Consider the following 24,330-nt stretch of genomic DNA (forward strand, 5'->3'; position numbering starts at 1 on the left):
TGTTCGTCTTATGGGTGCTGCTGGACTCCTGCTCTTTTCCGCTGCTACAGACAGACCCGACTTGATTGATTTTATGGGTTGGAGAGAAGCGCTCCAGCGGCTGCCTTGACTCTGGCTTTACCTTGTTTGGTTTACTGTAAGATCTTCATTGCACTGTTAACAGACTTGGGCTGCAAGAGTGTGGTTCACCTTTGCTTAGATCAAGACATTCATACAAAGCAGTGCTGGTGTTGCCAGTGTATGTGATAATTAGTGTAGTTTTTCATTATTGACACCTCTTAAGAATGAGTAATTGCCTTTGTTATCTGCTGCAACAACCTTGGGCCATATACAATAAATTTTACCTACCTACCTAATAAGAATGATGGACTGTGGGCAGCTCAGTTGTAAAGTAATAAGTATGTACACAGATCTCTTTCTCTGAGTGCAACTGATGAGCAAGGCTGCCAGCCAATTGAAGAACGCTGAGTTTATTGTCTAGCTGCAGCTAAATTTGCGTATTATCAAACATCTCCATATAATTATGTTTTTGACAAAATGAAGGCAATACATACACACACGTACATAAACACACAATTGTTCTTGAACGTGCTGGAAATGTAGTTCAGTAGGCATGGATTTATTTTTAACACAGCTAGACAGATTGTCAGAAAGATCCATTGTTGGTATTCTGTGCTAAACTGATCACTGCTAGAATGAAAATTCTGTTTGATTCCACTGGGCAACTAACTTTACATTGATATGGAACATTGTCAGACTAGAACTTTCCTATTCAGATGTGTGTGCAGCTGTGGTTGGTTTTTGGGAGAAGGGGGTGGTCCTTTGTTAGGAATTTGCTCACCCTTTTTGATCAGAACTAGGGCAGCACCCCAGACTGCCTTCAGGATTATAGATGCAGAGGAGTTAGCCATGTTAGTCTGTAGTAGCAAAATCAAAAAGAGTCCAGTAGCACCTTTAAGACTAACCAACTTTACTGTAGCATAAGCTTTCGAGAATCACAGCTCTCTTCATCAGATGCCTGATCTGACGAAGAGAACTGTGATTCTCGAAAGCTTATGCTACAATAAAATTGGTTAGTCTTAAAGGTGCTACTGGACTCTCTTTGATTTTGCCTTCAGGATTGTTTGCAGAGTTGATGCAGCTCACTGAAATTCCGAAGAGGTCACCAAATAAGGAACTTGGCTGTTTGGGGCAAAGGAAGGAGATATAATCAGCTTTTCCCCTGGAAAGGTGACCTCTGCCTGTTTCTTAACATGCTAATTCCTGGTCATTCCCCTGGCCAGGGAAGTCAGGGAAGTGTTATGCCTAGCCTGGAAACGAGAAGACTTCTAGCCAAAGGGTAACCAAAACTACTTTCCCCTCCGTAAGCGGTTATTTGACTGATCAAAAACTGGATTCGTGTGGCCCGGTAATGGAGAAGTGCTTTTAAAGTATGAACTTCCTTAATACTACCAGGTTGCACATTGAATTCTGTCGCACATGCAGTTCATTCTGTATCTTCTGGAACAGCAGTGTCATAAGCATCTTGTTTGATTCATTATGGGGAAAGCCCAGGCTGGTTTGGAGCCTGATCTCTCGAACCAGGGAGTTCCAGCACACACTTAACACAGTTAGAAAGAATTTCAGAGTTGGTGTGATAAAGTCCTGCGCCAAAAGAAGTTTGATACATATTTGAAGATGACTCTGGATGACTGTCTCTTTGCCAGCACATTGGGAGAGAATGCTAATCTAGATTTCTCCTAGTGTATAAAGATATTTGGGGATCCTGTAAGGAATAGGCGTTGTTCTATCTAATACAGAGTAACATTTTGGTTCAGGACTTGAGTGACCAGGAGAGCCATCAGGGACAGGGGGATGAGCGTCTCCGAGTCTATACATATCCCTCGCCAAGGAATGTAGGATTTATTTCACTTGTGGCAACCATATTGCAAAGCCAAAAAAAAATGCTTGGAATTTGAGAGGCCATTTCCTTCTGTTTTGCACTTGCCCCTCTGATTTGCCCACAAAACACACACCCCTTGTTGATCGTTGGTTAAAACGTTTGTTCAGCCAGGCTTTATATCAAAGTTTATATTGCTGTTGCCTTTGCATCATTTAGTGGCAGATGGGAAGATGTCCTTGGTACAGACACACTTGAGCACAAGTAAGAGGAATGGTGTGTTTCTAGGAAGAAACAGGGCTTTTTTTCAGCTGGAATGTGGTGGAACGGAGTTCCGGAACCTCTTGAAAATGGTCACATGGCCGGTGGCCCCGCCCCTTGATCTCCAGACAGAGGGGAGTTGAGATTGCCCTCCGTGCCGCTCGGCGGCGCGGAGGGCAATCTCAACTCCCCTCTGTCTGGAGATCAGGGGGCGGGGCCACCAGCCATGTGACCATTTTCTCCGAGGGCAACCCACTGAGTTCCACCGCCTCTTTTCCCAGAAAAAAGCCCTGGGAAGAAATATCTTGGCAGTTTGGAGTTTCTGTTTCCCAGGAGTTCTTAAACATTGCAGCTGCTTGAAAAAAGGAGGCTGTTTCAGTAAGCCCTACTCCTTTGACCCTACTGCGCTCTGTCACATCACAGTTTCCTGGTTATCCACGTCAGCATTATTCTGGAGTATGTCTGAGGTTAGTCAGGGCATTCTTAAAGACACTGAAATGCTGACCTGTAAAGTTGGAAGAAGTGCTAGTGCTAGATGCATTTGTAAGGATATGTTTCTTTCTGTGAACAAAATGTAAGCCTTTGGGACTCGTAAGTACGTGTAAATATCTATTTTCATAATGTATTCAATTGCTAGTAATTTGGTGGATATAATTTGGTGGTGAGAGAAGTACAGTTTCACCCAACAGTTGTTGGAAATGTTATTTTGTTGGACTGGATCTAGCTCACTTTTTATGGATTTGAGGCGAGTTATTGGCAGATAGCACCTCATGTATTTAGTACTATTAGGTTGCATAGATAGGTTATAGTAAAGAGTCCAGTAGCACCTTTAAGACTAACCAACTTTATTGTAGCATAAGCTTTCGAGAACCACAATTCTCTTCATCAGATGAGGTGCCACTGGACTCTTTATTATTTTGTAACTACAGGCTAACACAACTGACTCCTCTGGATAATTACGTAAGTAAACCAGACGTGAGGCTCATGAGAAACCTATTTACAGGTGCATGTTGTAGGGTTACATTAACTAAAGTTGTACATGGTAGCATGTACATTCCGGATAGCAACCAACAATTCAGTGATTTTGACATTCTCCAACTGATACAGAAAATAACATCAAAATGAGATCTTTCTAAGTGCTAATGGTCATTTCCAAATTAGAGCACGTTAATATACTCATTTCCCCCTCTGCCCTATGATGATGATGACAACGGTGACGATGACAACAACATTCGATTTATATACCACCCTTCAGGACAACAATGCCCACTCAGAGTGGTTTACAAAGTGTGTTATTATTATCCTCACGACAATCACCCTGTGAGGTGGGTGGGGCTGAGAGAGCTCTGATAGAGCTGTGACTGACCCAGGGTTACCCAGCTGGCTCCAAGTGGAGGTGTGGGGAATCAAACCCGGCTCTCCAGATTAGAGTCCTGCCGCTCTTAACCACTACACCAAACTGGCTCTCAGATTGGTTTCAGATGCCTGTGACTCCTTGTGCCTTACTAAAGTACAGTATTAATGGCACAACTTCACTGCATAATGTCAATACTGAATGTCTTTCCTTTTTTTATTGCCTGCCGCAAAGTGTACAAAGAAAAATTTAATAACCAAACTGAATCAGATCATAGGAGAAATTATGGCCAGTGTAAAATAGGATAACCAATATATCATGGCCCTATCTGTGGATACATAAACCTGGATATTGGAGTTGTGAATTACAAGACACATCTTTCTACAAAGCTGAGAAAAACTGAGGTTTGCAGAACAATCTGAATCCTTAAAAAAGGTGTTTTTTAAAAACAAACAAAAATAATAGAAGCAGTGCCTGTTGCTTTAAGAAACAAATGCCCTCAGTGGCTGTTGCTAGGCAACCACAACATTATTGCCAGCCTTCAATTAAAAGGCAGGGGAAGGGTACTTTCCATGGCAGTTTTCGCTTTTGAGAGAGGACTCACCATGGCCAGACCAAGCAGCAACAATTGGGAAACTTGCCACTATGCAACTTCCATGACTCACTTGGGCTCAGCTGCTTGCCACTGTTCAACGGCAGCCCCCCTCCCCATGAAAGCCAGGGATCTGGGAGACCCCACTTCAAATCTCAACTTTGCCATGGAACCTCACTGGGTGACCTTGGGTCAGTCTCACACTCAGCCTAACCTACCTCGCAGGGTTGTTGTAAAGATAAAATTGAGAATGTGGGATGGGTAGATAAGTAAAGGTAAGTTGGCTGGTAGGTGGGAAGGTAATAGTGGGGCAGGGGGAAATGAGATGCTCTCACAAGTCTTTATGGGTTCCCTGTTTGTAAACAGCTTTTCGCAGTGGCTCAACATTCATTGTGAGTGTTCCTCTTATATTTAATACTTGCTTCGTTTCCCCCCCTCCTACCTAGTGCAGATAACATCTGAACCTAGATGCTAGAGTTATAGGAGCGCTGGTATTTCCCCAGCCTGATTCCAGACAAAAGACTAGCGTCTTGTGTTTTCCTGTGTGGCATTTTCTAGCAATCACTTTTCCCTCTCTAAAGACTCAACTAGATCTTCTAACTTTGTCGTTTCAGATTTGTCCAATATGTGCAGCATTACCAGGAGGAGATCCCAATCATGTCACAGATGACTTTGCAGCTCATCTTACACTGGAACACAGAGCTCCTAGAGATTTAATATCCTTGCCCAAGCCAAGAAGAAACAGCAAGATTGTTGTTGCTTTATATATTAATAGTTACCTAGGTTGATTCTAAAACGTGGTTCTGCTGGCTTGTTAGCACTGTCTGAGTTGAGTGATTCTGGTTTCAGCAGATAGCAAAAAGTTAGTAAATGGCTACCAAAATATTAGTAATTTTACTGTCTTTAAAGACAAGTTATGCAGACAGCATGGTCTATCATTGTCCATCTAAACCAGAGGTCAGCAGCCTTTTATAATTAAAGAGCCAAACTGTATCAAAATTCAGAGCAAAAGATTAACAAAGAGCCAGTATAAGAAAGCCCATTTGCATAGCTGAACTTTACTGATAGTTGACTTGCCAGTAATAACCCATAAATTTTCTGCAACGCCAAACAATGGTTGTTAGTCCAGAATTAGGAAACTGCACACACAACATCTTGCCTATACACAGGAGCGACTTGCATAACTTTTTTAGTGCCCTGGCCTATCTCTGCACCTTGTTTGCATTTGGATGCCTGCCACATGTTCACCTCTGTTATTTCCCCATCAGTCCCGTAAAATTTTTGCCATTCTCTTCACATACTAGTTATTCTAGCATCCCACCCACTCCTTCCATTCAGAAATAAATGCCTGTAGCCAGGGCTTTTTTTCTGGGAAAAGAGGTGGTGGAACTCAGTGGGTTGCCCTCGGAGAAAATGTTCACGTGGCTGGTGGCCCCGCCCCCTGATCTCCAGAAAGAGGGGAGTTGAGATTGCCCTCCGCACCGCTCAGCAGCACAGAGGGCAATCCCAACTCCCCTCTGTCTGGAGATCAGGGGGCGGGGCCACCAGCCACGTGACCATTTTCAAGAGGTGCCGAAACTCCGTTCCAGCTGAAAAAAAGCCCTGCCTGTAGCTTTGAGGCTTTGTTGACTTGTAGTTGTCTGGATTGCATGTTCTACTGAATGTGTTTGCATTGCCCTGTTTTCAGGACATAATCTGAATGAGGAGGGCTAATCTTTTACAAGTATTGTGCTTTTTTCCACAATGCAATGGATTGGACAAGAAGATTTTGACACACATTAAACATACAGACCAAATAGGGGACCATTAACCATTAGTGATCTTTGTGGTAGTCGTGGTAGACTGTACTTAGTGGTATCTGGATTGGGTGATACCAGCAATATTACAAACAGGGTGGCTGCCATGGGCATCTCTTGTGCCACTGGCGATACAACAAGAGGATAAAGCGGGGTCATAAGCTCATCTTTGCTTGCTGGTTATATGATGTACAGGCCCGGCCTTAAGCCCTAGAATTCTCTCTCTTGCGTAACTTAGAAGTACAAGGGGACTGCTGGTTTTAGTAATTTTAGCCCCTAATCCTAAACTTTCATTCTTAATAAACATTTTCCCTGTTAGTAACTCTTGTGCCATTGGTTAGTAACACTACAGTATGATCCATTTTCCCCTTAACTCATTGATTATGATGAATCCAGCGGTGTTCGGCATGTACGTAGAATGTTTCACCCAGGCCGGGGTTTGGGTGGCCCTCGCGCACGTAGATCAAACATGCACTTTACTAGCAGTTCCACTGGTGGATTTTCATCCTCGCAGAGTTCGTATTCTCCAAGCAATAGGGAAGCCATGGATCCTATAGCTGGTAAGCTTTATGAATACTTACAGAACCGCACAAGCTTTACTGTCCGGCATTCATGGGGAATGGGGGTTGCTGGTTACCTGAGGTTAGACCCTGTCTTGGGTTTTTGTTTTGTTTTTTGAGGCGTCCTACCCTCCGTATCCGGAGTGCCTCCTGTATGGCTTCATTCTTCCATTGGCTCACCCCCCTTTCCCGTAGCCGTGCCCCCACCACGTTCCAGGTGCCTTCCTGTGCACCTTCAGTCCTCAAGCAACCGCTGCATCTCATTGTCCCTTCTCCCCACAAACCACCCCATTTAACCAAATTTCCTTGGCATTAAAGTGTCAGATAACAAAGCTTGTACTTGTATCCCATTGTCTTTCCGGCTCTCTGAGTGATTTGTAGTAAAAAGAGGAGCGTGCGTGAATCACTTCCACAAATACTTCAATTGCACTCGTTCTCAGTTTAAATATGCACGTATGTTCATATTTTTATTTGCTTGCAATCGCATTACTCGACTTGTATGACTGGAGAGAGTTTTAGGGAGTTGCTAGCTTGAAAGGTAGTCCTGTAACCAGTTTAGATGCCCTAGAAACACTAACTTTTTTGTTTTAGACACTGTTATAGCATCAGTTGTAGGTTATGTTGAATAATAGCTGGGTCATTACAGGCTGAGAACTAGGGACCGAGGAAATGCCTTTTCTGTGTTTCATGGTCACAGCAAATTAAAAATATGTGCAGTGGTATTCTAGCAGGAATTGCCTGTGATAATGAGAGGGAAACCTTCAGTCTTGTGTTGAGCGGATTCCATTATTACTGTAAAACGGTGTGTTTTTTCTCGTTGACAGAGCTTTTATCTCAGTTGTCTGGTGTGAGGCGTTCTGCAGGGGGACAGCTCAATTCCTCTGGCCCTTCTGCGTCTCAGTTACAGCAGCTGCAGATGCAATTGCAGTTAGAGCGGCAGCATGCACAGGCAGCACGGCAACAACTGGAGACTGCACGCAACGCAACAAGGCGCACCAACACTAGCAGCGTCACCACCACTATTACACAATCTACAGCAACAACCAACACATCTAACACAGAAAACAGTCAGCAGACTATCCAGAACTCTCAGTTCCTCCTTACAAGGTAAATCATTCTAGAGACATGGAGGCACCTTTGCTGTCCTTGGCTCTGGTTTCCTTCTAGACCCCTGGTGTTCTCTCCACAGCTTGCAGAGGGCCACATTTACTTCCATCCTTAAGAGAATCACAGAATCATAGGGTTGGAAGGGACCTCCAGGGTCATCTAGTCCAACCCCTTGCACAGTGCAGGAAATTCACAACTGCCTCCCCCTCACACCCCCAGTGGCCCCTGCTCCATGCCCAGAAAATGGCAAAACACCATCAGGATAGCCGAACTCACTTGGGGCGGGATGGTGATCAGCATTACCCTGGGCATGTAAGAAGGGGCCACGAGAACTAAGCACTGATGCAACCCTTCCTGCCCTCCCCCTCAAGATCTGCCCAGGTTCACAGAACCAGCATTGCTGTCAGATGGCCATCGAGCCTCTGCTTAAAAACCTCCAAAGAAGGAGAGCCCACCACCTCCCGTGATGCACCTCAGGGAGGCTCTCAGCTTAACTGTTCTTCCAGTGGTTGTGTTTCAAGTTGGGAAACCCCTGCCAATCACAAGCCATACTGGGCAAGGCCCTTACCCACTTTCCCAAAACATGGGGCAGGTGCCACATTGGGGAACAGTGCCTACAAGAGCCATAGGTGGCAGGTCAAAGAGCCACATGTAGCTCCTGAGCAAGTACCACTGGTACAGGCGTGGATGATGGTGGTGGTTGTGTACATAGATAACATCCTTTCTCTGTTCCCTATTTACATTTCAAAGAGAGGGGAGGGATCGAGGAACTTGAATTAGCGTTTAAAAGTGACTTGGAAGGGTAATTCAAAACCTAGAGCTTGGATTTCGGAAGAGTTGCAAGAGTTTTTGAGTTAGGAAGTCAGGGAAAAATAATTTTCAGCTATCTGTAAATAGAGTGGTTTTTTTTTTAAAGGAAACTGACAATCTTTTTTAAAAAGATACTTCTGATTGCACTTCTTTTTTGGGGGGTGGGGGCTTGCCAAAAAATTCAAATGTCTTGGGAATGTGAAAGATTTTTAATCAAAATATATCATACCAAGTCAAGTCCTTCATGGATATTTTATGAAATACACTGTTACAAATGCAGAATTTTCTTCCAAAATCCTGGCAAAATACAAATGCTGAGCAGAATGCAATACCTGATTTTAAAAGAGTCTTAAACCGTATCCCAGTGAGCAGTCATTTTTTCCACTTCCCCTGGCTTTGCAAGCTTTTCATATACTGAGAGAAGTCGGCGTACGTCATCTACGTTGAGCTGTGACTGAGGATGCAAAATCAATCATTTCCTGGAAAACTCTTGTCTAAGTAACCTTTAAAAAGTAGCTCATATTGACCCAAAACTAACTTCAGTCATTTAACTTCAACAGTTTTTCAGTGATTATTTGTATGCAAAATTCTTTATAACAGCAGGACAATTTCACATAAAATGATCATTTCCATCTGTATAACTCTGTGACATCCTCAGAGGGGTGAGGTGCAATCTACACAGTGTACCAGTGGAAAAGATGGAACAATAATACAAAGGACCTATTAAAGACTTGAGATAACACAGCTCCATCCTAGGAATCTCCATTTACTGTTCTTCTTCCGTTGAAAACGATTCTAACAGGAAAAGGACGCTGCTTGAGGGAGAATACTGATCTAGATGACTGGCTTTTTGTAAAAAGGTTTCACGATCAAGGAATAAGTGAAAAAGTGGTTTGCTCCAAAATGGTCAATCATACTTCCACTTCAGTTTACTTTATTTAAAATATTTACCTATATCTGCCTTTCTCACAAACATCCCAGGGCCCGAAGTGACGGTGTATCTCAGAGTCCCAAACCTTTCTGTTCCTGCAGGCTCCTTGGGAATTCTGACACAGTGGAGTAGGTGCAGCCCCAAAATGGTTGCTGCAGGAGGCAGGTTCTGCCGTTCAATGGCTGCTGCAACTTACCTTCAGCCAGACAGTGAAGATCCTTGCGCTGTGGTGGCAGCTGCTGATGAAGCAACAGTTTTAAAATCTACACAGCCAATCAGCTCTCCAGTCAGAAGTCTTGCTGGGCAAAACCCCTACCTGGCCCCACCCACATTCTTAAAACACTTGGGCACCAGGAAAAGTGTTAGTTTGCACCATATTGGAGACTCCTGGTACACCTTGCCTCTTGGAGGTGTTTCTCCTTACACAAAAAGAATTAAGGCAGCAAGTAGTTGGATAGTTTTCACTTAATGGATAGTTTCAGGCAGGGCTTTTTTTCAGCAGGAATGCAGTGGAACGGAGTTCCGGCACCTCTTAAAAATGGTCACATGGCCGGTGGCTCCGCCCCCTGATCTCCAGACAGAGGGGAGTTTAGATTGCCCTCCGCGCCGCTCCAGTGGCGTGGAGGGCAATCTAAACTCCCCTCTGTCTGGAGATCAGGGGGCAGGGCCACTGGCCATGTGACCATTTTCGCCGAGGGCAATTTAAACTTTAAAAAACTCCCCCCTTGTTCCAGCTGACCCAAAGTGATGTCATTGTGCGGTCTTGAGTTCCACCACTGAGTTCTACCAACTCTTTTCGCAGAAAAAAAGTCCCAGTTTCAGGTGATGTAAAAGGTAGAAGTAAATCAGCGATACTCAGGTATCTCCATATGAATATTTACTGAAGCAGTGTGATGTTGGTAAACGGAGAATGTTGTGGCACTGGATTGAGGGGGTGGACATGGAAGAAGCATTAAAAAACAACATTCAATTTATATACCCCCCTTCAGGACAACTTAACACCCTCTCAGAGCAGTTTACAAAGTATGTTGTTGTTATCCCTGCAGCAATCACACTCTGAGGTGGGTGGGGCTAAGAGAGCTCTGGAAGAGCTGTGACAGTTTGATGAGACAGAGGACACTTTCAGGGAAGCACCTGTGTGTTGATGCATCTGTCTTTCTACTGTATCTCAGGCCTGGAGGTATAAGATCAGATATTTAGAAGTGCCAAATCTTGGGTACTGCTGAATGCAGGCATTCTCTGAAACCCTGTGTTAAGATTTCTGAACTCCTAAACACGCTCTGGGGTTTTACATCTGGATTTTTTAAAAAGCCCTGCAGTCGACGGTTCTTGTCGAGCAGAGTTTTCAGCAATTTATACGCTCGTATCCTCTCCTTCCGTAGGTTGAACGACCCCAAGATGTCGGAAGCCGAGCGTCAGTCAATGGAGAGCGAGCGGGCCGATCGCAGCCTGTTTGTCCAAGAGCTCCTACTGTCCACTTTGATGCGGGAAGAAAGCTCCTCCTCTGATGAGGACGAGCGCGGGGAGGTTGCCGATTTTGGTGCTATGGGCTGTGTAGATATTATGCCTTTAGATGTTGCTTTAGAAAACCTAAATTTAAAAGAGAGTAATAAAGGAAACGAGCCTCCTCCACCTCCTCTTTGATGACATCCCACTTCGCAGACAATGTCCTCTGTGCTGTATTTGCCAATGAAAGTGGACGACAACTATCTTGGGTTTGTTTTGGTGATTGTAATTTCAGGTCTGTCACTCTTGTTACATTGTGTACATTCAAAGGAAGAGAGAAAAAAAGATATATATGATAATCATTTCCACTTAAAAATAATTTTTACTTCTAGCAGGTAAATGTAGGTTTGCAGCGCAGAGGGAGACTCCTCTGTGCCCTGTACTTTTGACATGCAAAAAGGCTCTCCTAATACTCCACATTCAAACTGAAGAGGAAAAAAAATGAAATCTCTAATGAAGCTGCTGTGTGTATTTATGAATATTAATGAATAAAAACTGCTTGGATGGTTTACCTTTACTGCATGAGGTTTTTTGCAGCGTGCATGAGTTTTAGTGACCTTGTCATTTAAAACGAAAATTTAAATACAAGGAGTAAAACTATAAAATAACTTCCCTTCCCTCCCCCCGCCCTTAAAAAAGCATTCCCATTATTCAAAGGCTACAGCACCAGTCAGTCCGTGCTCACTTAGCAGCGTGTGGCCATCGAGTAGCTTTTGAATAATGCCTGTTGGAATCTCCATTCTGAATGTGCTGTATTGGCACATGGCGCAAGCTCTGCACTGGGACATGGCTTGTCGTTTTCCAGAGCGTGGCATTTTGCTCGGTGTGTGACACTTGTGTTACTTTCTTTGACCATCACGCATCCACGTGGAGTTTCAGCCTGCTTTGTTTGCATCTCGGGGAGCACAAAAGTAAGGCCGCTGCCAAAACTTCCTGGCACGGTTGGGGCTTTTGTGTGCCCCTGAATCAAAATACTTGTTCATTTTTGTTTAAGGGTTCCCCCCTCTTCTTTGTGGTTGTTAAGCAGAAACAAAATTCAAACTGTTAAACATGTTTTTATTCAGGTGTAGATGATTCATTTATTCATTGTCTTAAAAAACAAACGAAAGCAAAAGTTTAACCTAACTTATGTTTTAGTTTTAAAGCCTTCACAGTCTCAACCATATGTTTTTGAGTTATTTATGTATTTGCTTCCTAGTTTGCAGAGACTGTCAGTATCTGGAGAGCATGAGGGAGGCAACTTCCCAAACTTTTGTCAATATATTACAACTGCATTCTTAATGCTAACTCTAGCACCTTTTTATTTATTATTTCTTCCTGGTTGATTTTTTTTCTGGCATAGAGTTTTTTTTAAAAAGCCTTTTAATCAAATCATGCCACCTACATGCCTATATTATTAATCCTGTATGTATAAAAATGTACAGTGTTTTTGTGCATAGACTTTCATAATAGCCCCAAGGCAAAGACGGGGGGTTGGTTTTTTGGGGAGGGGGGGGAGGGAATGTAAAGTTAGACTATAAAGACAAAATTGCACACAGCTTCTGATAAACCTAAACTAGGCTGAGACCATAATCATGTTTCTTCTCTCTGCCTCTCCCACTCTCTTCACCCCTCTTCTTCCTCTGTACCCTCCCATTTCCACCACATTACAAGCATCTTAGAATAAAATTACAGACTTGAAGAGTGGGCTCATCTAAAATGGCAAAAACCCGACCCGACAGGTTTTTGTTTCTAACTCCAGTTATTTCTATATAAAATACAGTCCTAGACTTGTTTTAATTTTAGTCTCTGCAACAATGTTCTTAGGAGGGAGGGGATTTTACACCAGCCCTCTGGTTACCTTGGGAGTTTAACCTGATAGGGAATTTTTTTTATTGTTGAGGATTTTCAAAACCAGTTTTCAAGCTGTAGTCTTTTCAAACACATCTGCACATTACAATAAGACACACAGTTCAATAAAGCATTTTCAAGACTGTTGTTCAGTTGATCTTTCTTTGGTGTTGGTGTGTTACCCAGACAAACTGATTCCAGGCTTTCTCTCCCAGTGATGCTTTACAGGGACTTCCACTGGGGAAGTTCTTGGCCGATCATGTCCAAGCCCCGACACGGGCTTTAAAAATGGGGGCTGCAGTCCTAAGCACTGGTCTTGAGGCGCTTGCTGAGACTTGTGCGGGCAGAGGATGGCGTGCTTGAATTGAGCAACGGCCGAAACAGCTGCATGAGATGTAGAGCTCCCTTGAACGGGCTGAAACTGGCTTGTTACAGGCCCATCAGTTACTTGTCTCCACAAAGTAGCTAGGCCTCCTCAACTGCCAGCAACCGGCTCTCTGTGAAATTACTGGAGTGCAGTGTTTGGTACAATATGCCTTCAGACTCCGCTGTGGTAAAGCCTCCTATTATTCCTGAAGGCCACTCAGAAACAAAAGCCTAGTGGTGAAACTGGTGACTGAATGTCTTTAGGATTGCAAAATAGTAAAGAGTCCAAGTAGCACCTTTAAGACTAACCAACTTTATTGTAGCAGCAGCTTTCGAGAACCACAGCTCTCTTTGTCAGATGCATCTGATGAAGAGAGGTGGTTCTCGAAAGCTTATGCTACAATAAAGTTGGTTAGTCTTAAAGGTGCTACTGGACTCCTTACTATTTTGCAATTACAGACTAACACAACTCCTCTGGATTTAGGATTGGAGTTGGTGTTTTGAAGTTGAAGTTTTCCCTTAAGCTTGAAACCAAGTTTCATCCTCCACTAGAAAATGTTCTTGGTTACTTTGGTACATTTGGAGGCTTCCTTTTATTTATTTATATTATTTTTATGCTGCCTGTTCACAGCTCAAGGCAGCTTATAATTAAAAACTACAATTAAGAGACAAGCTTTAGAACTTACGCAGTGTAAGTGTAGCTACCCATAAAACACTCCATTAAAAAGTTAAGATAAAAAGCCTATGTAAAACTTGGCGTCTAAAAGAAAGTAGCGCAAGTGCCTGGTGACCGTCGGGGGAGATGCCACCACTGAAAAAGCTCTGTGTCTGGCCACTACTCGCCTCACCCCTGAAGGCAGGGCAGAGAGAGCAGAGCTCGAGAGGCAGATCTTTACTGGTGGGCTGGATAGCATGGGAGGAGATGTTCAGGTACTCTGGCCTAAACATAAGAACCAGGACTTTACATTGTGCCCAGAAAGAGGCGAGCATCCAGCGCAGATCTTTCAGCAAAGGGGTGGTACAGTCTCCAAAACAAACCCTTGACAATAGCCTGGCTGCTACACTTTGGACCAACTGAAGTTTCTGAACCATTTTCAAAGACCCCCAAATAAGAGTGCATTACAGTAATGTAACATAGACGTAATAAGATCATGGGTCACTGTGGTCTGATCTCACCGGGGAACAGTTGGAGCTGATACAAGGCACTATATGCCATGAACATGGGCCTCCGGCCAGGATCCAGCAGCATCCCCAAATGACTAACCGTGCAGCCTCCTCCAGGACAGTCTGGCTGTGTAGTCTCTGAGCAGCTTCTCCATTGGCCCTCATCCATCCTATTACCTTCTCCAGGAGCCAGTTCAGGACTTCCACAGAGCCACTTGGCCCAGCTGTTGAGAAATAGAGCTGCGTGTCACCTGCCTATTGGCGGCACCTCGTTCCAAATAACCTCTCCCAGCAGTTTCTCACACACACGCTAAATAGCATGGGGAAAATACGGGAACTCTGCGGGACCTCTTTGCAAAAATGCCATTGAGCTGGGCAGCAATCCCCCAGCATTGCCTCCTGGAACTGGTTGGTCAAGTAAAAGCACCAGCACCGTGTCCACCACTCCCAGCTCCAGGCTTTGATCCACTGAAGCTTTCTTGCAGATAGGATTTCCACCTACGAAGTGACTTTTTTGCTTTCTTTGCTTGCTGTGGGAGACAAAGTCATGCTCCCTAGGATGAAGACTTCCAGTCAAAAAGAAATTCTGGTGACCCAAATAAATGAATGGTCAATGTGGTGGATAAAATAACCAATAGTAATGTAGAAAGCCCAGGCACAGCTGTAAAATCTCTGTGAGAAAGGCCTAGAAATGATGTAAAAATGCCTATAAGGATAGCACCAGGTTAACAGTTGCCTTGGGGAGTTCAATCCTTGCCTATTGCAACCTTGAAAGGGAAGGTCCCCCAGCATGACATTTCTGCTGACCTAGAACACAAGTTTGTAGCGGTAGCTACAGACCTACATGTATTTGGGGTCCAATTGAGTAAGGCCTTTAAAGGTCAAAAACTACTTTCAGTTAAGGCATCCAAAGAAACTGGGAGCTAGTGATGTTGATATAACACTGGCTTTATAAACACTGCCTTTTGTATTATCTGAAGTTTCTAAAACAGTCTTCAAAGACACTCCCATGTAGACTGTGTTGTAGTAGTCTAGACTGGATGTTAAGTGTGTTAGATCAGAGATTGCCACAGTTGGCTAACAAACCTGAGCTGCTAAAATCATGCTGCTTCCATTAGTTGTCTATGGTCCATGAAGAATCCAGAAGTATCTTCAAATTACGTGCATGATACTTCAAGAAGAGTACAACATCGTCATTAAGAACAGGCTGTGTGCGTATTTCCATATCACCTTGACTCCTGATGCTCACTTAAGTCTTTTGCCATCATCCAGTCCTTCCCTGTTCTCTTGAGTGTGGCTCCTTTTGTCATCTTGGAATTAGAAAACAGGCACCTTCTTCACGTATGCCAGTCAATCAACCGGACAAGTAAATCCCTGTTTTCAAGCTTCCTTTGAAAAGGCATGGGCATAATCCAGGAAAACGCAGTGATAATGACTACCTCTCATTCAAAATCACCAATCTCAAGTTATTCACAACTAAATCCCAGTTGATTTGCTTTCATCACGGTTTAGGTATGACTACCTTGTACCAGATTGTACTTTCCCTGTCTAGTTCCCCACATCATTTTTTAGAAAGGATGATAGTTAAAAGACAAAATAAAACACGCAAAGGCAAGTCTAAAGCATAATCATGCTTATCCGCCATGATCTGAAATTTGTTTAGGGCAGCCTCAAGTTAGGAATTAACTCTGTTGGGTGCTTTTGAATGCAGGATGTATATAAAGAATAACTTGACCGCTAAAACTAGCATCGACACCACCAGGTTCATGAAAATTCATCTGTCCACAAACTCAAACCTTTCTCCACTCATCACTGGCAGAGGGCAGAAGCGGAGCAGGATCTTGCTGGCTGCAAGTTAGCAGCAGCCGCGTTTGTTCTATATGCAGGCATAAAAAAGCCTTGAAAGGGACTCAAGTGTGATAAGGCTTAGGCTCTTAGCCCATGGTTTGCTGCCCCTACGGCTGGTTAAGCAGCCTAAGTGATCAGGCCAAGACTGGGATGTTAGGTTTTACTGTATTGGTTGAAATTAAAGTACACTTTGGTCCTTTTGATGGCTGGTTGGCTTTCCTCCTCCGAACTGGTCTACAAAAGTACTTGACATAAAAGGGAAACTTTTGAGAACTAATCCAGGGAGGACAATTAAGTATAATGTAATTAGGAAACACTTGTCCTGGGACAGAATACTTTCACTATCATCTTCAGCCAGTGGTGCGTCTGTGTGTTTTGGGGTGGTAGAGGGAGTTTTGCCAGATAAGAAAAACCATTTCTGTATCCCGTTCTCTTCCTTCTGGAGTAAGTTTTCTCCTGTAGCAGATTTTCTCCCTTCTGTAGTTACTGGAAGGACATAACTTGTATTGAATTCCTGTATCTCCTCACTCCATAAACCATTAAGAAATACACCTTTAAAAAGTGGAGCATGAGACTGTGCTGTGTCGTAAATACATACTAAATTCAAATGTTAGGTTTTCTGATCATCTAGTGAACCGCATCAAATAACTGCTCTTCTTAGTTCATAATAAGGTCAAAGACTGAACTTGGTTGACTGCTTCTGATTTTGAACATCTCCAAAGCAAGCTTTGAGTCACTCCAAATTATATATTCATGTAGTGCCATGGCAACATATCTTCAGTTGAAGAAACAGGTCTGTAGCTCCATGATCACTGCTGGAGAAGCAGGTGGCCCTTGACAAGTAGTACTTTTCACCAGCTTTGACTAGTTTGCCAGCTGTGGCCAATCCTGAGCAGACAAGATCTGGCCACTCTGGTGCATGCCCTGGTTACATCCAGGTTAGATTACTGCAAAGGCCTCTACATGGGGCTGCCCTTGAAAAAGCATTTTGAAACTTCAGTCGGTGCAGGATGCTGCAGGCAGGATAGTGACTGGAGTGGATCCATAGACACAGCACTCGAGTCTTGGCTCATACAAATGGCTCCCAATTTGTTTCCCGGCCCAATTCAAGATGCTGGTGTTGAACCTATCTGGCTTGGAACCATCATACCTGAAGGGACTGCCTAGTCCCTTATGAACCTACCTGACCACTAGGACTACCTTCCGAGGCCTTGCTTTGGATGCCCCCACCTTCCAAGATTAGGCAGGGAGCAACCCAAGAGGGGCTTTTCTGGTCATGGCACCAAAATTAGGGAACTCCCTTGCAAGAGATATTTGTCTGTCCAGCTTTATCACTGTCTCATGCCTGCACGTGAAGACATTTTATTAATTTTGGCTGGAGTTTCCTCAGTGACCCCCCCCCCTTTCCTGCCCTATGTTTCAGTTGCTGTTTTTACATTATGTAGTTTAAGTTTGGTTTTAATTCCTGCTTTGTTTTTATTAGCCACCCTGGAGGCTGTGATGGGACAGAAAATATGTAAATAATAAAATCAGTATCTGACCCAAACCAATTTCCAGTTGATCATTCCAGGAATGATGGTTTACACTGGAACACTATCTACGAAGTTTCATTTAGGCACGAACAACACTTAAGCAGGCTACAGCTATTGTAATGATTCACCTCCAAAGAATTGTGCTCATTTCAAAATATGCTTTAGATGCCCCCCCCCAATGTACATTTTTCAGTAGGACATTGCATTGGGGGGAGGAGGGATTCCTTGGGTCAGGCAAGCATATTTAAGTCACACCTCCAGGTGCCTCCGCTCAGAGCCGACACAGCCAAGGAGGGAGGGGCCTTTAACCAGGCAGCCAAAGCCTCTGGGAAAGAGCCTTGGAACTGAGGGCTCCGTCAGGCCACATTTCCAGCCTTCTCTCCTTGGAACTGAGGGTGCAGCGACCTTTAATCAGGTTGGCACGCAGCTGCAGCCTCGAAAAAAGAGCCACTGTGAGGAGGCTCTGATAGGTCACACCTCCGGATTTACCTTTAACTTGGACTTAGTTTTAATCAGGCTTGCATGAAGCTACAGCCTTGGAAGACAGCCGTTGTGGGGAGGCTCTGATGGGCTACACCTCTGGACTTAGCCCTTGGTACTCGGGGCAGCCAGGGAAGTAGTCAGGCTGACACAAAGCCACAGCCTTGAAGAAGAGCCATGGTGAGGGTGGATGGGTCCCCTATACCCTCCCGCTGGAGAGAGGGGGACCTGGCACTTACCTCATGTTGCTTGTGTGGTCATTTTACCCTGGTGCTTGCATGATGATGTCAATTCTGGAAGTGACTTCATCCCGGCTGCCATGGGAGCATTCCCATGCTCTGCATGGGGCTGATTTGGGCCCCAAATGAAGCATGGGAATGCTCCTGTGGCCGGTGCAATGTCACTTCCAGAAGTGACCTCACCACGCTCCCAGGAGGGCATGTACCACACATGTTCCCAGGGTGCCTGCTGGTGGCAGGTGACCTCCGGGGGGCTTGCCACCTCCTGCTAATTGCTGGCAGATCAGTGGGCGAGGGGGCAAATTCTTGGGAGTTTGCCTGCCACCTGCAGACACCTAAACATTGTGGGGAGTATCTAATGGGCCGCACCTCTGGACTTAGCCCTTGGTACTTTAGGGTGCCAGGGAGGGAGCAGGTACCTTTAATCAGGCTGAATTTCCCCAGCATCTTGAAGAGCCATAATGACAAACGGAAAAGACAGAAACTTTTCTTCTTTAAATGTAGTTTTATTCTCAACTAGAATGACTATTGATGGTTTAAAATCTTAAGGATGAAGTGAGGAGAAAATGGAGAACAGCAATAGAGATCCTCTCTCTGTGGTGGCAAAAAGACCTGAGGGAACAGCACCCCCTCCTCCTACCTAGTCTTCTGATGTTTTTGGCGGGAAAGTGCCAAAGGGAGGAGGGGCGTTTCTAGTCTTCTAGAAAGCTCTGGAAATCTTCTTTGTGGCTGGCCTGTGCATACGCAGTCTCAAAGGGGGACTGCACGGAAGCCACGAAGATGAAGAGATGTTCTTTATAGCTTGTCCTTTGGAAAGAATTCTGCACAGCAGCCATCTGCTCACCCTCTTTTTAACACCACACCCTGTGGCCCAAACTTCTTGCACGCAGGAACCTTCAAGTAATGGGGTCGATGGGGCTGTTTTAAGGCACTGTACAGAACAGGTTTCAAGTGATTCAGCTTGTTGTTTGCATTAATTACATCTGCCTCCAGAACATCCCTTTAAAGTTGAAAGAAGAAGCTGAGTCAGACAATTGATTTATCGACGTCCCGGTTGTCTGCTTGGACTGGCAGCAGCTCTCCAGGGTCTCAGGCAGAGGAAGGTCTTTCCCATCATCTGCTGCAGATGCCGGGGATTAAGCGGGACCTTCTGCAGGCCAAGCAGGCCCTCTGCCACTCAGCCACAGCTATGCCTCTCTCCCCGAAGGACGTTCTTGAGACACAAGGGGCCAGACTTCACTCAAGCCACCCTGAACTAGGGGATGTGCACTTTAGAAAAAAAAAAGTATTTTTCAAATTCAAGTATCTATATATTTGGCATTCCCGATTAGCAATTAGTAATTACCACTCCCAATAGTAATTAGATGCAGGTTTTAGTTGGAGTTCTGTATTCGGGTACATTATTCCCTGTGGAGCAGTTTTCCAGGGGGGTTGGAGGGGGCCATTTTTTTAAACCAACTACACCAAAATTGCAGGGAGCCCAGAGCCCTTTCTGTTCACTAAAGACCTTCCAAGTTTCAAGTCAATTGGGCCAGGGGGTCCAGTTCTATGGACCACTTTACAGTATTTCCTGTGGGAAGGCCATTATCCAATGCTTTCTCCAGGCCAAAGATACAGACCTAAAAAAGAGCCTTAGCCAAACACACAAGGACAGCCACACTGGCCAAGTCTGCCAATGCAAACAGAACTAACAAAATCCAACAGAACCAATGTCAAACCAGGGAATCCCAGCAGAACCAACCAGATGTATACCTGAAAAGACATTTTGGGGTATATTTTTAAACTGGATCTACCAAATCACACATCCCTACCCTAAGCTCACTGGAAGAAGAAGAAGTTACACGTGAGAAGTTACATTTGAAAAAGCAACACAGATTTTATATAAGCCTTTATTTACAACTTGTTTAACAACTGTACACGGGTTCTTTATCCTTGGAAGCATTATTGTCTTTGAACTGAGAAAAAAAATAAAGACAGTTTATACTTAGGTTTATTACCTTGGTTGTCTATATACATGTATGTATATTAAAACCACTACCAGGGCGATCTGGCAGTTACAGGATAAGGATTCATAGGCGAAAAATAAGGGAGAGGGAGGCAAATTAACACATTTTAGGAATTCATTCTTTTACAGGAACATATCACTGGCATTGTCACAAACAGTAATTTTGGTAACTGGTCAACACCTAGTTTAGGACAGTCAAACAAGCTGATATTGCAAAAATGAAGTCTTCTTCATAACACGCAGTAAGTGGTATGTTGAAAACATGCTTGGGAATCTCAGGAATTGTAGTTGCTTTATGCTACTGATGCTTGGAAACAAACCTTTTGAATTGCTAACACCACCAGCCTATTAGAGGTCACAAGAATAATCTCACATTCCTCTACTCCACCTAGTGGTCGAAAATAGTTTAGCAAGTAAATTCAAAAAATGAGGGGATAGGAAATGTCCTGGACAGTGAGCTCCCTCTGACATCAGGCACCAAGAAAGAAAAGGAAGCCTCCAGAACCACCACACCAGACCCCCACAAGATCAATCCTTGCAAAAAGCTAACAGGGAAAAAAGTATGAATGGGAGGCAAAGGGAAGATGGGGCATTAATGTGTCACGACGAGTGGAAGTAGCCTGAATAATAAAAACAGAAGCCTTCGTCTCAAGAAGTGAGTCTGGCACTGCCTTGCAAGCTGAATGCCAGGCTCTCATGGAACACTTTTTCACAAGCAGCAGGTCCAACCACACAGACTTGCCTAATGCCATCAAGCTCCCTGAACCAGCAAGCTACCCATCAGTGGCTCTTCCATAAGGAAATTAAGCACCTGATTCCGCCTCCACTTTAGGGAGATCTCCCCCATACCTCTGTAGGCAATGGCATACACTCTCTTGCAATGCTTTGATTTTACTTTCAAAGAGCCAGCAGGGCCAAACACCCAGTCCTGGTCTTGCTCTCCCTTGCAACTGAACTACTGAGAGCATGGAGGGGGGAACAGACTTTTGTGTACCCATCCTGGGAAGACAGATAGGGGCATCCCCAGAGTTGCTCAAAAGGGATGTGCACCAAGGGGAGGGGGAAGGGTTATTTTTTCAGCTTTGGGTTTTTTGGGGAAGGGCATAAATACCCGTATTCAATAGCATCGAGCACCGCCAGTACTGTTTGGGGATTCCCAGAATCTTCCCTATGGGGAGCCTTTTTTAGCGGTGGAGTTGGAATGGTTGTCCTTCAACCAAACGACACTAGAATTGCAGGGGAGCTAGTGCCGCCCATCCACTAAAGACAGCCCCAAATTTCAAGCAAGGGTCCAATTTTATGGCCCCTGAACAAGGTGCCCTCAGTCATCGTTCTTGCAAAGAAAAAAGGGGCTCCACCCCCACAAAGGAGGGAGGGCAAGAGAAAGACCACAGCTCTATTGTTATCCCCTAAGGGGAGCCGCCTTCTGGGCCACCGCCTGGGAAATTCAGAGAATTAAAAAAAATTGACCCCTGCTGCTGGTGGTAAGCACCTGAACATGAAGAAAACAAGGATTGTTGGGTGTGGGTGTGTTTTCTGTAATGCCTAGAAATCTTGGATTTGTGTAACCATTTTGGAAAATCATGGTAACAACTCAAACAGTGATTTTTGTGTATACTTTTTGGCTCAGGAATTCCCAAATGAAGACCCTTATTGCTTGACACTAGCCTACAACTGGGAGGGAAAGATCTTTAGCTTCTGCCCCGTATGATCGAGCACCCGGCGTAACAGAGCTCATAGAATTCTGAGGGAGCCTGCCTCCCGCTGAACACGTGGTAGGCTCCTACTGTACACGTGGGTAGGCACTGAACCTTCCCCATCTCTCTGGTGGGTGGGGTGCTTGCTGCAATACAAGGAAGACCCCCCCCCCTTCAGCATGACCACACAGAGCTCAGACCTGCAGACTCTGAGCCCTCTCCCCACTTTGTGTTTCAAGGGTTAGGGACTGAAGGGATAGTTGGGGATTCTGTGGAACAGTTCTGGAAATCCAGCCACAGAGTTTTTAGTACAGGCTCCTTCGTCGTCACTATGCAGACAATTCCTATGGCTTGAAGCATGGACCAACAGTGGCAGACTTCAAAGACAAATCTTAGTCTCCCCTGCCCTGCCAGTTAACAGCTCTCTGGTTCCAACAAAAAGGGAAGAGGTATATAGAAGGTGTGGTGGTTCTAGCTACGAGACTTGCCAGCAATCCACTTGGGGAAATGGGAAGAGGCTCTTCAAAGTAACCTTCCTATACAAGTCGCTTCCTGACCGTCCCTCCTGGGATGGTAAATGTAACAGTAACAATACGAACACAACCACAAAACAACACTCCCTCAGGTTTTCTATAATATTGCCACATTTCCTAAATCTGTCTCGATACAAATAGGAATCATCATCAGCGTTTAGTAGCAAGAGTAACTTTTAAAAAAATAAGCAGCTTTAAAAACATTTTTTAAAGGCAGCACAAAGCATTCTGAGTTATACTGTCGGCATACTGAATATGAATAATAGCAACATTTCATAAAGTAAAAGGCATGTTAGTGCAATCTGAAAGGAAGTTAACAGGCAGGGACGTGGAAGGGAGAACTGTCATCAAATACAGGCAGGCCCAAAGCCTCCTAGAAAGGACATTTGGCATACTATTCTGAAATCCAATAACAATACGCTTGTATTAGTGACCTCTAGTCCTACTCCTTTCAGGAGCTGCTTGTACCCACAAATATGGACGGGGTGGGGGGGGAAGAGGCCCTCTACAAGGCAAATGTAAAAGCTCTGCTATAGGAAATGAAGTGATGGAGTTAGAAACAAGAAATCACACACATCAAGACAGTATGCAACATCAATAAATAAAATATTGCATATATTTCGGGAGTTTTAAATAAAAAACCAGAAAGGGTCAGCTACTTCCTGTTTGTTCTCTCTGGGGGGGAGGGGGGGGGAAGGGACCAATTCTTGACTTTGCAAGAAATAAAAGGAAACAAAACACAGGTAGGATTAAACGACACGGCTCCTTTAGTGCACTTTTAAAATCATAGCAGTAAACAAAGGTGCGTTTATAAAAACACATTTAAGATGAAATGTTTTCTAGCTTAGTAAATAGAAGATTTGTAAGAGGCTTGCGCCTGCATGTGGAAACTGTTGTTAATAGCAAGAATGCACCACTTAGGCATGGAAGTGAAAATTCAATGTATGAAGAGCTACAGCAAGTTGATAATCTTACCCAACCCGCCCTTTTTTTTACTTAAAATAATTTAAGAATATTATTTCATAGGCTGAGAATCTGCAGACTTTTATAATATTTGAGGGGGAAATGGGAGAGAGGAAGCAAGATGCTTTTCTGCAAATGACTCTTCTCTTTGAAAGGCCCAGAAATCTTAAAATAGCTTTTGATTATAAAGGCTGAAGGGGAGGGGCAACATAGAAATCTCGGCCCTTCTTTTATAAACAATGGTACCAGAACAAACAATCGCAACAATGCGGACTGAAAAAAGGAACTTGGTAAGAAACAGCAAATATTTTAGTTTTTGAAAAGCTTTTTAGCGTGATACTTTAAACAATTTAGCAAATCTTGTTTAGTTCTTCGAGTTCAACTATCGGAACTTTGCAGGGGCAAAGAGAGCTTTGGCTCACGAGAGCTCACCCCCTACCACTAATTTTGTTAGTCTTATAGGTGCCACTGGACTCTCGCTCTTCTCCACTGCACTTCTCCACTCCACAGACAAACATGGCCATCCATCTTGAAAAAACAGAGTCATTTAAAAAAAAAAAAAAACCTTCGCAGCCCAGTTGCATAGAAGGGAGTTCCTCACCTCAAGCAACCAAAGAAGTGAATTACTAGCAAACCTGGCTGAGAGTATGCCAAAGGTGGTCTTTTTATACTCCCCAATAAAAACACCAGACTCTATACACCTCAAAGGCAGAAACAATCAAAAGGGTCTTCGCTCACACCACTCAGCCGCCCATCCGCCAGCATCAGAACTGCACTGAGCACATCACTGATGACATCACACAGCCCCTCCCCTTTTTGTTGTACATGCGCTTATATCGATATACCGCTATAAGAGGAGCTAGGCATGCACATGCAT

At 44.2% G+C, this 24,330-nt stretch overlaps 1 protein-coding gene across 2 annotated transcripts in view; it reads left to right on the forward strand.

The window, feature by feature from the left end:
- Positions 1 to 11,305, forward strand: part of KCMF1 (potassium channel modulatory factor 1) — a 72,352-nt gene extending 61,047 nt beyond the window's left edge. For both annotated transcript variants that reach the window (XM_054986199.1, XM_054986198.1), the window contains exons 4-7: positions 4,701 to 4,802; positions 6,268 to 6,442; positions 7,267 to 7,549; positions 10,673 to 11,305. In XM_054986199.1, coding sequence (XP_054842174.1) covers positions 4,701 to 4,802; positions 6,268 to 6,442; positions 7,267 to 7,549; positions 10,673 to 10,934 — 822 coding nt within the window. In that variant the 3' untranslated portion in view covers positions 10,935 to 11,305. The remainder of the gene's footprint in view (positions 1 to 4,700; positions 4,803 to 6,267; positions 6,443 to 7,266; positions 7,550 to 10,672) is intronic.
- Positions 11,306 to 24,330: the final 13,025 nt, after the last annotated feature.

The sequence above is a fragment of the Eublepharis macularius genome, chromosome 8, assembly GCF_028583425.1.
Source record: "Eublepharis macularius isolate TG4126 chromosome 8, MPM_Emac_v1.0, whole genome shotgun sequence".
NCBI lineage: Eukaryota > Metazoa > Chordata > Lepidosauria > Squamata > Eublepharidae > Eublepharis > Eublepharis macularius.